The sequence below is a fragment of the Arabidopsis lyrata genome (genome assembly GCF_000004255.2).
Source record: "Arabidopsis lyrata subsp. lyrata unplaced genomic scaffold ARALYscaffold_2, whole genome shotgun sequence".
Taxonomy (NCBI): Eukaryota; Viridiplantae; Streptophyta; class Magnoliopsida; order Brassicales; family Brassicaceae; genus Arabidopsis; species Arabidopsis lyrata.
In genome coordinates, this window is record NW_003302554.1 from 11,364,607 (window position 1) to 11,374,968 (window position 10,362).

The 10,362-nt window shown below is 36.7% G+C and overlaps 3 protein-coding genes across 8 annotated transcripts; 2 read left to right on the plus strand and 1 right to left on the minus strand.

Moving 5' to 3' along the window:
• Window positions 1-3,190: 3,190 nt before the first annotated feature.
• On the plus strand, window positions 3,191-4,615 carry LOC9324574 (methionyl-tRNA formyltransferase). The gene is given in 8 exon segments (XM_021010055.1): window positions 3,191-3,322; window positions 3,419-3,526; window positions 3,594-3,627; window positions 3,710-3,727; window positions 3,730-3,809; window positions 3,918-3,977; window positions 4,046-4,249; window positions 4,385-4,615. Coding segments are annotated over 8 exon segments (726 nt in total). The 3' UTR covers window positions 4,475-4,615.
• Window positions 4,616-5,479: 864 nt separating this feature from the next.
• LOC9323113 lies at window positions 5,480-7,997 on the plus strand. 4 transcript variants are annotated; one of them, XM_021036004.1, is made up of 5 exons: window positions 5,480-5,608; window positions 5,704-5,757; window positions 6,693-6,800; window positions 6,934-7,011; window positions 7,317-7,997. In XM_021036004.1, exons 3-5 carry the CDS (start codon window positions 6,750-6,752, stop codon window positions 7,800-7,802), a joined length of 615 nt encoding a protein of 204 aa, XP_020891663.1. In that variant the 5' UTR covers window positions 5,480-5,608; window positions 5,704-5,757; window positions 6,693-6,749; the 3' UTR covers window positions 7,803-7,997. The 4 variants fall into 4 exon arrangements, with proteins under 4 accessions (XP_020891663.1, XP_020891664.1, XP_020891662.1 ...); XM_021036005.1 differs by having other exon boundaries at window positions 5,480-5,791; XM_021036003.1 differs by having other exon boundaries at window positions 5,480-5,757.
• A 69-nt stretch (window positions 7,998-8,066) lies between these two features.
• Window positions 8,067-9,721, minus strand: LOC9323114 (B3 domain-containing protein REM12). 3 transcript variants are annotated; one of them, XM_021036008.1, is made up of 5 exons: window positions 9,353-9,721; window positions 8,910-9,035; window positions 8,791-8,824; window positions 8,603-8,715; window positions 8,067-8,292 (listed from the first exon to the last, which is right to left on the minus strand). In XM_021036008.1, exons 2-5 carry the CDS (start codon window positions 8,913-8,915, stop codon window positions 8,215-8,217), a joined length of 231 nt encoding a protein of 76 aa, XP_020891667.1. In that variant the 5' UTR covers window positions 8,916-9,035; window positions 9,353-9,721; the 3' UTR covers window positions 8,067-8,214. The 3 variants fall into 3 exon arrangements, 2 of the variants coding, with proteins under 2 accessions (XP_020891667.1, XP_020891666.1); XM_021036007.1 differs by having other exon boundaries at window positions 9,342-9,721; XR_002334214.1 differs by lacking the exon at window positions 8,791-8,824 and having other exon boundaries at window positions 9,342-9,721.
• Between the last annotated feature and the right edge of the window lie 641 nt (window positions 9,722-10,362).

A 10,362-nucleotide genomic window follows, 5' to 3' on the forward strand; every position in this document is an offset into this window, starting at 1 on the left:
ACGAACAGCAAGCATAGACCTGCATCCTTCTCCCCGGGCTTGAACCTGGCTCGGGCTACGGATATCACGAAAGATTTAATGTGACTCTTCGGGTCGGTTGATCCGTTGTAGGAGTCGATTTTGAACTTCCCCAGATTGGACATCGTCGTTTCGGAAATTCTTTTGGTGAAGGGCGTATTCCGAGATTCTTCTAAAATTCGGTCGATGTTTGGTGCAGAGGATGAAACGCTATGTATCTGGGTTTTGACGAGCTTCATATCAGCTTCCTCCTTGGCTAGGGAGGCTCGGATCTTGCTGAGCTCGTCCTCCCTTTCGGATTCTTCGGCCCATCTTATGTTCTCCTCAGTTTCTTCATCGTCAGTGAGATCTGTTCGCTCGGCGGAGTTAGCTCCGGCTCGGGTACGCTCATCTTGCAGATCATCTGGCTCGTCCGTCAAGTCCACTGCGTCTGGCTTGGTGGGATCATCTTGGTTCTCGCGTCTGGCAGGGTCGGCTCGGGTTGTGACTCTGGTGTTGTCGGTTGGTGTCGCGAACGTGAGTCTTGTTGGGTTGATGCCAGGCAAGTCCCTCCGAGCTCGTGGCGGCCGAGTCTGGAAACACGTGGTTTTTTGTGGCCCACGTGTTGCGATTTCGTCGACTCGCTGCGCCAAGGTTTTGTTAGCTCTCTCTTGGTCGTCAGCTTTCTTCTGGAATTTAACCATCAGATCTTTCAGTTCGGCTAGAGTCGCTATGATCGTCGGATCGGCTTGAGGATTCTGAGGGTTCGGAGGGTTAGGGTTCCCTCTTCCGGCTGGTGGTGTTTGACGACCGTCTTCGTTCATCGTCCTTTTCGGTAATCGAGTTCTGCGTCTTAGGGTAAGAGAATTCTAAAGTATCCCCACAGACGGCGCCAAATTGTGGAAATCGAAACTAACACAATCGAGATTTGTCTAGGGTTTTAATTTAGGGATACGATAAATGTGAATTCTCAAAGAACAACAGAAACAATTGTAACCAAAGATGGTGTTCTCGATCTTATTGATGAAAAGAGTAGTTTTGATCGTACAAGAGTTTGATCGTAAAAGAAAAAGATGTTTGTGCTGTGAGAGCTTTGCGTAGTGTAAATCCTAGAGCGATATTGCTTGCTTTCTGCGAGAGCCTTGAGTCTCTTTTTATAGGGGTGATAAACCGCCTCTCCAGCGATATTATCGGAAGATTTCCATTTATCTTGAAGTCGGTGTAGAATATCGCGGATCAGGATAATTTCCTTATTCTTCGGAGTTTTTGGAAGATTTCCTGATTTAAGTTGATCCTTCGTGATTCTTCTTTATCATTTCCGGATTTATCGGAAATGATCCTTCTTGTTCGGAAATGATGCCTTGCTTGGAAATGGTACTTTGAAAGCGAATACTAAGTCTTTGCCTCGGGACACTCTATGAATTTCTGCTCGGTGAACGAAGTCCTTTTTGCCTCGGGTGACTTGGTTCTTTGCCTCGGGTGATTTTGCCAAATCGGCTCGGGACGAAGGGAGAATTCAGCTCGGGTGAGGATATTCTGGGTCTCGTTTCCGAGCTGAAGCAGGATGACCCGAACCGGTTTAATCATGTCCTAACCCGAGCCGATTCGGTGATTGATCCCGAGCCGATTTGATCGTCGTTTACCGAGCCAGTTCGGCGAGTGATCCCGAGCTGGCCTAGTCATAGTTCCCCGAGCCGTTCTGGTGGTAGATCCCGAGGTGTCATGTTTTGGCTCGATCTTAACGTGGATGGAATCCGAACCCAACAATATATATATATATATATATATATATAACCTATTTACATATGTAATTAGAATGTATATATAGAAATCTATATATATATATTGTTCATTGTGCGATAAGTATTTTTTATGTTTGACTAATTCTAATTATACAGAAAAATGAGATGACAATTTAGTAAGCATCAATGTACCCCGTGTGTATATTACGTATCATCTTATTGTGTTTGTTTTATATTTAAATAGTTTTGAAAGTGTGTAAGTACTTTATATATATATGTGTAAATATTTGTGTTGGTTTGTAAATTTTGTTTATTGTTAGAAATATTGAAATATGATATATTATATTTTTTGTTGTGTAAGAATTTTAAAGTTGTGTGATTGCAAAATTTTGTATGAATTATATCTTTTAAGATTTATTGTATTTATTTATTGTTTCATATTTCATAGAAATAAGTGTGTTTATATTGCTGTAGAAATGAGAAATTTTTTATAATATGAGATTATGTTGAGTAAGAAAATAAAAATGAACATACAAATTTTAAAAAGAGATAATTAGCTCACAAGTAAAGATCTGGGATGAAATTAGTTTTTGATAAAATCTTGTCGAGGTCTAAAACAATTCTAACATTAGCCCATCCTCTTTCCATATTTAGCCTCACGCGCTTAGTAAACCGACGAAGTTTTTTTTGTTTCTTCCTAGACGAATATGAGTGGTTTTGTAGCGTGCATGCATGTACACAAATGTTAACAATGTTCTATCTACGTGTTTATATGTATATAAATATTAATAACGTTCTATATACGTGCTTACATGTATTTTAATGTTAATAACGCTCTATGTACGTGTTTACTTGTATATATATATGTATTTTACTTGCTAATAACGTTCGTTCTATATACTTGCTTACATGTATTTTAATGTTAATAACGCTCTATATACGTGTTTACTTGTATATAAATGTTAATAACGTTCTATTATATATATGTGTGTATATGTATATATTTACATATATACATAGATCCAATAGCTTAACACTATAATAACTTTTAACGCTCTATTTATGTGTTTACATGTGTATAAGTATTAAAATCGTGTAATATATGTTTGTATCGTGTTAAAATTGCTCTAATTCGAGAAACAAACAATTATTGTTAGTTTGGTAAGAGTCAGTTCACGTGTTGAGCATTTAATGTCTGTCAGTTCGTTTTTATTCTCTCCCAAAAGTCAAAGCGTCTGTCACGCGCATATCAAAAAAATCAACATGGTTTTTTCGTTATTATTGAGAAATTGAGGGCCACTTGTTACGTGTTTTTTCTATTGTTTGAGACAAAAAAAACATTTACCGATTCGCAAATTACTTGCTCTGTTTTTACCTCTGCACAAATTCTCCCTTTTAAAAACTTGTATGTAAGAATTATATAATATATAATAGATGGTTGATGTAACCTAATGTTGTTTCTATATACTGCAAATGAGTCTTGTGTTTTGAAGCCATTATTTAATGGTTTAGAGACAGTGAACATGCACCCAAGTTTGTTGCCCCTTTACCGTGGTGCTGCTCCAGTTCAAAGAGCATTACAGGTGCAAATTTTCTTTTTTCACTCTTCATGTTTTTACTTACTACATGATAAGACTCTTGAATCAAGTGTGCAAAATAACACTTGGTGGCTGCACTAGGATGGTGTCCCTGAAACAGGAGTAACATTAGCATTTACGGTGGTGCGTAAGTTAGATTCAGGGCCAGTGATTGCCTCTAAGAGGTTTCAAGTGGATGATCTAATTAAGGTATTCGCTTTATCCCATCTTATTATGTTTTCGGGATCTTAATGACCTCTGTTTGAATCATTTGCAGGCACCAGAACTGCTCTCGTTCCTAGTTTCTATAGGTTAATTCATGTTTTTCAGTAACAATTATTTGAACATAACTGGGTTCTATGATTAGGACCTAAGCGAAGATAAACTTTGCAGGTTCTAAGCTTCTTATCCGTAACTTCCCTCGATACTCGATGGGTCCGCAAAATCAAAAGCAGTTCCCCAAGATGATCCTAAAGCTACCTTAGCTCCAAAGGTATCTGTTGTGTGTCTTGTATCATTCACAATAGGGCACAAAAAAATATAAGGCAATGCTGCTATATTGCTTCCTGTATGAGATAACGTTTATTCAATTGATGCACAGTTGGCTCCAGATGAGGCTTGGCTCTCTTTTGACCAGGAAGCTTTTGTTCTGCATAACAAGGTATAGAACTCTTCATTAAGTTCAATTAGTCTACAATCATATATATATAAAGTAATACCGCTTTTTAGGTTCGTGCATTCGCAGGATGGCCAGGAACATGCGCTAAATTTGTAGTCTTCGATGACAAAAGCAGTCAGGAAAAGGTGCTCGAGCTTAAAATCATCACCACTCGAGTATGTCAAGCTTTGGAAATCTGGGATGGTGAACAAGATTATGTAACTTTCAAGAAAGGTTCACTAATGTTTCCCTGCAAAGGAGATACAGCTTTAGAGGTAATCAGTGACACTATTCTCTAAATCAACTAAGTTACAGACTCACTAACTATTGATACAAAAGGCAGATGTTATGATGTGGTAATCAGACATTAATCTATCATCTAAAAAGCTAAATTTGGTGTTGCGATTCAGGTACTAGAAGTCCGGCCTTCTGGTAAGAAAGCGATCAAGGCAGCCGCATTTTGGAATGGCTTGAGAGGTCAAAAGCTGCAGAAGCTATGAAGACAGAGACTGAAACAGAGATAAAGCTTTGGTCAGGAAGTTAAAAGCAAGCAAACTAGTCAAATCTGATGTAGCCACTTCTAAATTTGGTTTCATTTTCTTGTGTTCTTTTCAAATTTAATATCCTCACATTCTTTGGTATATGATTTTTTTGCTCTGAGTCTTAACTGACGGAATTACCGACGAACCGAGATCCGTCGGTAATTACCGACAGATTACCGACAGAATAACGACGAATGATGTTCCGTCGGTAATCTGTCAGTAATTACCGACGAATATTAAATATATCCGTCGGTTTTCTGTCGGTTATTACAGACGGAATACTAACAAAAAACCGACGATTTGTGGTTTAGGGTTTAGAAATTGAAAACAAATTAGCTACACATGTCCGCAAACATTCATTGATGCTTTTTAAATAAATAAGAGTTTCAAAAATAGGTTATATCGAGTGCTATATGTTGGTTTACAAGATTGAAAATGGATTCATAATAAGTTTTCTTAAACTTGTAATGTTACTTATGAAATAGGTTTGATTAGATGATATGCTTAAATTTTTAAAAAATTTTGTAAGTAAGAGAGATACATATATACACTTTTAAATAGTCTAATTTAAGTGTTAATATTGATTATACGTGTCAATCATTTAATCTAGATGATATTTATTGATATATACCCTAAACCGTCGGTAATCATGGATTGCCGCTTTGGAGAAAGAGATGACCGAGGAGAAAGCCGAGAACAAACGTAGAGCCGAAGAGATGATGCGTTTCATGGAAGAGATGCGTATGCGATTTCCCGGTTTTAGTTCTTAGTTCGCATTTTAATTATTGTTTCGAATAATTTGTTTTGGATAATTTATTTTGAATAATTTGTTTTAAATTTATTTTATTATAAATAAAATTCTTAATTTTAATTTTATTTAATTATTAATTTTATTTTTGTAATGATAATTTAATTTAATAATTTTGATTTACTGTATTTATTTTAATATAGTTTTTTTTTAATCATTCGTCGGTTTTCCGTCGGTTTTGTTTTAGTGCCCGTCGGTAATCCGTCTTGTGCCCGTCGGATTACCGACGAATTTGGTCGTCAGTTACGACGTGTTTTCTTGTAGTATTTCTGTATCACGACGCTGTAATGATTTCTCTTTTATAAGTCTTTACTTCGTCCTTACTACAGGCACCGAGCAAAAACCCTTTAATCATTCTGTTTTTTTCTCTCTGCTTCAGTCTTCTTCGTTGTTCATCTTCGCGGCCACAACCAGGTTTCAGTACCTTCACAAGGTTCTTCTTTATATAATCTTGGTCCCGTACTCAGGTTTTTGTATCTATCTCTAGTTCCTTAGTTGAAAAACTGGAATGTTATTTGCTTGTTACAATGTTTGTAGATTGGATCTGGAGAATAGACAATTTTGTGGTTTCGATTTGCCGATTAATCTGTGGGTTAAATTATCTTCTTCAGTTCTTGCTCACTTCTAGTGTTGGGTTTAGTAAATTTTCACCCTTTATTTTTTTATTTTTATAGCATTGGTTTTTTAGCCAAGGATTTGTAAGGTTTGATTTCAACTTACTTCATTTATAAGCCTCCCTCTTCTCTACTTGAATATACTTTTCTATTGGGTACTTGATTTTGTTGATTTTGGTTGTTATATGAGTAGTTGAGTACTCTAACCCAATCCACTAGTTGCAGTCAACATAGTAGCATCAAGTTTGTGAAGTTTCTTTGTTTGTTCTATTATCTTATTACCATGCTTCGTAATAGTGGTAAGCTTTATTCCGCTTGTGAAGTTTCTTTATTTGTTCTCTTTTCTTATTTTTTCTTGTTTAGATGGTAATCATTATAATTGGTTAATGTGTCATTGCAAGTTTCTTAGGAGTTCCTGAAAGCGTTTTTGTTATACAAATGCTATTTAACTGGGATTTTCTTAGAGAACACTTGTGTGCAGCTGTATAAACAGTCTTTGGGTTTATCAGTTTCATCTTATTGCTAGAATAATCGTAATCCTTATCTTTGGCTTTTGTTTCTTCTTTCACAAAGACTCGTGAGTTCAGTTAGATGGAGATAAATGAATTTTGAGAAAGCATCGCTTTATTGCCTTAACAGCTGTTGAATTCTTTGTTCTTTTTCTGATTAATTCCTTGATTACCAGTTTGCTGCTACATGCTACATCATTTAGTGTGGACTGTCTGTAATTTGCCAAGTTAAAATAACATTTCAGGTGTAAGAAGGGAGCGTGCCTCTGCTGGGGCTTTCTTATTCTTGTCAGCATTCCTTTATGCTTTTTGGCGTATGGGAGTTCATTTTCCTATGCCTTCAGCAGATAAAGGTATCTATTTGAAACAACTGTAATCTTTCCCTGCCCCATACCAAGCTTTCTTTAGCTTTTATGAAGTGAAAGATGCATAGTTCTCCAACTCTAAACAATATTTTGCTTATCTGTGTTTCATGTTCCAATGCAGCATCTGCTTAGAGTAATTCATGTAATAGGAATATTGTGGGACAGAAAAGCATTCAATCCAACGCCAAGTCCTGCAGAGGTGGAAGCCGTGTTTGTCTTATTTCTATGACTGTAACGTTTTGGTGATGTTAATCTGGATTTTGTTATACTTTTGCTGATTTTGATGATGTTAATTGTCTAGTTTTTTGCTTATGTCTTGTTTTTCTCTTGTTTTTGTCTGGTTAATGTCTGGTTTTTGCATAAGTCTGGTTTTTGCTTATGCTTGGTTTTGAGAAGTCTGACTTATCTTTAGCATTGCTTACTAAAGCGTTTTTATTGCTTCTTATGTCTGTTTTTCTGCATCATTTTGTCTTGTTTTCTTAACGTTTCTTTTTGTTGCTTTAGTGTACCATAACAGCTGATAAGGGAAACCCTTTTGGACTTGGAAGACTTAGAGAGACTGTCAACAACAGGAAGAGAAAAGAAAGTTGTGCAAGCTCTTCATCATCCTTGTCAGAGATGCAAGAACAAATTCAGGCTGCTCGTCGAAAGATAGCTGAGCAAGACTTAATCAATTCTCAACGTGAGGCGGAGCCACGCATAGCTCAAAGTAGGATCTCAAGCTTGGAGATGATTGTCTCATACTTGAAGACCAATGATCCCCAGTTTGCAGACTTTTTGGCGCGTCAACCACCAATCATCCCACCTGAAACTGACCAGCCACTAGACAAGGCACTGTACCAGCCACTGGACAAGGCACTGCACCAGCCACTGCACCAGCCACTGCACTACCAACAGGATCAGCCACATCTCCTTTGTTTACTGCATCTTCCTCTCCCTTATCTAAGACTTAATTTCTTATCTTTTGTTATCTTGCTTTGGATTTGTTAGGATGTTTTTGGATTTGGAATTGTTAGGATGTTTTTGGATTTGGATTTGTTAGGATGTTTTTGGTTTCATTTTGTTTCAGCGTTTTTAAAAAAAAATATTTCTATAAGGATAGTCACAAAACAGATGGTATATTCACACTGATTTGTGACTATATATTGAACATTTTGGTTGTTAATTTGACACTTTTGCGATCAAGTACTAGTCACTTATTTTTGAATTATGTCTCGACAAAATTAGTAGTTAAAACGTTACAAATTGAGACTGTATGCACGTAACAATACCGTCTCTATTATACGAGAACATTAGTATGTCACAAAATCGTCGCTATTTGGTCTGTTAATTACAACACCTTTTACTGGTATTAAACGGTTGCATATATACGACGCTTTTTGAGTGTCACATCTCTCCAGGCTTAATACCATTCTCCCTCAAGAATCTTGCAGTATTTTCTTGTAAAACCATTTAAGCTTGTGAAATGTAGTGGAAGATACTGCAAGCACCAGATTACGCACAAGAATCAGATTAATTTACTTAAGAGGCGACTTTGCATATCACAAGCATTTTCAGACTTTCCTCATGACTCTTTCTTTAGTTTCATGACTAACCAACCAACTCCACAATAATATATAGCAAACGTGAACAAACAGTTTCTTAAGTTACATGATTTTATATGCATATGCATGAAAAATAGGAGTTGTAGACAATTAGACAATTACACCTAATTACTCAACCCTATAAACCACAATAAGCAAAAACTATTAGAATGAGATTGTGGTTCAATGAAGGAGTAAAGTAAATACCAGTGTATCTGTGCATAGACTCGAAGCTGTGACAAGAGGCAGAAAACATGAGTTGTCTGATGAAGAAACTGGTGCTTCTCGAATGTTCTTCACTTTCTTCTTTCTTGGAAGCTCTGTCTCAGACCACAAGTTAAAACTTTCAAAAACTTTTACTATAATTCAATTAAGTACAAGGGAAGCCAAGTTACCTGAATGCAAACGCTTTTTCTGACAAATTTTTAGCTGATTTAGCAAATTAACAGTTCATTCTTATCTTTGAAATATTTAATCTCCAAACACAAAATCAAGAATTCAGAACAAAACTTACCCTCATTGTCTTGAATCTCTGAGTAATTTGATCCTAAATCCAAAATCTCTTATATATCTAACAACGTCAACATCTCCGATTTGAAATTCAACATATCCGATTTGAAATTCATTAGCCACCACAAACCTGTATACATACATACAACATATCCAAGAAGATCAACGAAATTTGGGATAAGAAGTATGTTCCCAGTGATTAGTATAAGCCTGCAGGGAAAAGAAACTGAGCAGAGAAGTCCAAGTCTAGTGCTTTACATCTCACTTCCACTAATCCAATTGATCACATTCTAGAACTCTAAACAACAGTATTAGATGAATATATCCAATTACAAGGATTCTAGCTAAATTATTGATCAGCTTCAGAACACTAGTTAAATGTGTTAAAGCAGTAAGCTTTTGAAGTAAACCAGATCAAATTTGAAATGAAACAAACCTGATACTCACATTCAGCTTCAGATCTGATTTGGTTTTCCGGTAATCCGGAGAGAGAGAGAGAAATAATGGGCGGTCGAGTTGGTGGCGGCGGCGTTACTAACGCAAACGCAGGTGTTTCGGCGTCGTCGAGGAAGGTTGTCCAGAGTTTGAAGGAGATTGTCAACTGTTCTGACTTAGAGATCTATGCGATGCTTGTTGAGTGCGATATGGATCCTGATGAAGCTGTTAATCGTCTCCTTACTCAAGGTTCTTTCTTCAACCTTCCGTTCTCTTTTTGTTAGTTTCTAGATTTTAGCTTCTCTAATTTGTTTAATGGAAGTTGAGCAGCGAAATAATCAAAACTTTAAAAGGGTTTCTCATTTACGACCAGTACTGTAGCTTTTTGAGAAACCATGTCTGTGATGTTACTCTATCAGAAACTATTAAGTCTACTATAACTACATGTAAGTGTTGGTCTCAGATAATACTCATACAAAAGCTGAATGCTTTGATACTTTATTATGATAGCTTGCTTGGCTTTAAATAGCTTGGAGACGAAGACTCAGTCTTCTACAAATACTTGAAAGCGAAATTAAAGGAAACAAAACAGAAACTAAACGAAATACTAGGACAACTAATTGACCCCTGTTTAATCAGATCTTATTCCCCACTCTGCAACTAACAAAGACCAAATCAAACCCAACAATGCCTCCCCTAAACTGAAAGCAGTAGCATTCAGTTTACTCCGACTCCAAGCTCCGGTCACAAACTCCAAGCTTTTCTCTTAACTTGACAAACACTTCCAGCCTCAATGGTTTAGTAAAAATGTCTGCTACCTGGTCCTCTGTTCCGCAATGCACCAGCTGAATTACACCCTCCTTTGTGAGATCCCTTAGAAAATGAAACCTGACATCAATGTGCTTACTCCGCCCCTGTAGCACCGGATTCTTAGACAACTTAATGGTTGAACTGTTATCACATAGAATCGTAGTACTCTTTGCTTGCTCCAAACCAAACTCTTCTAAGATTCTTCTCATCCA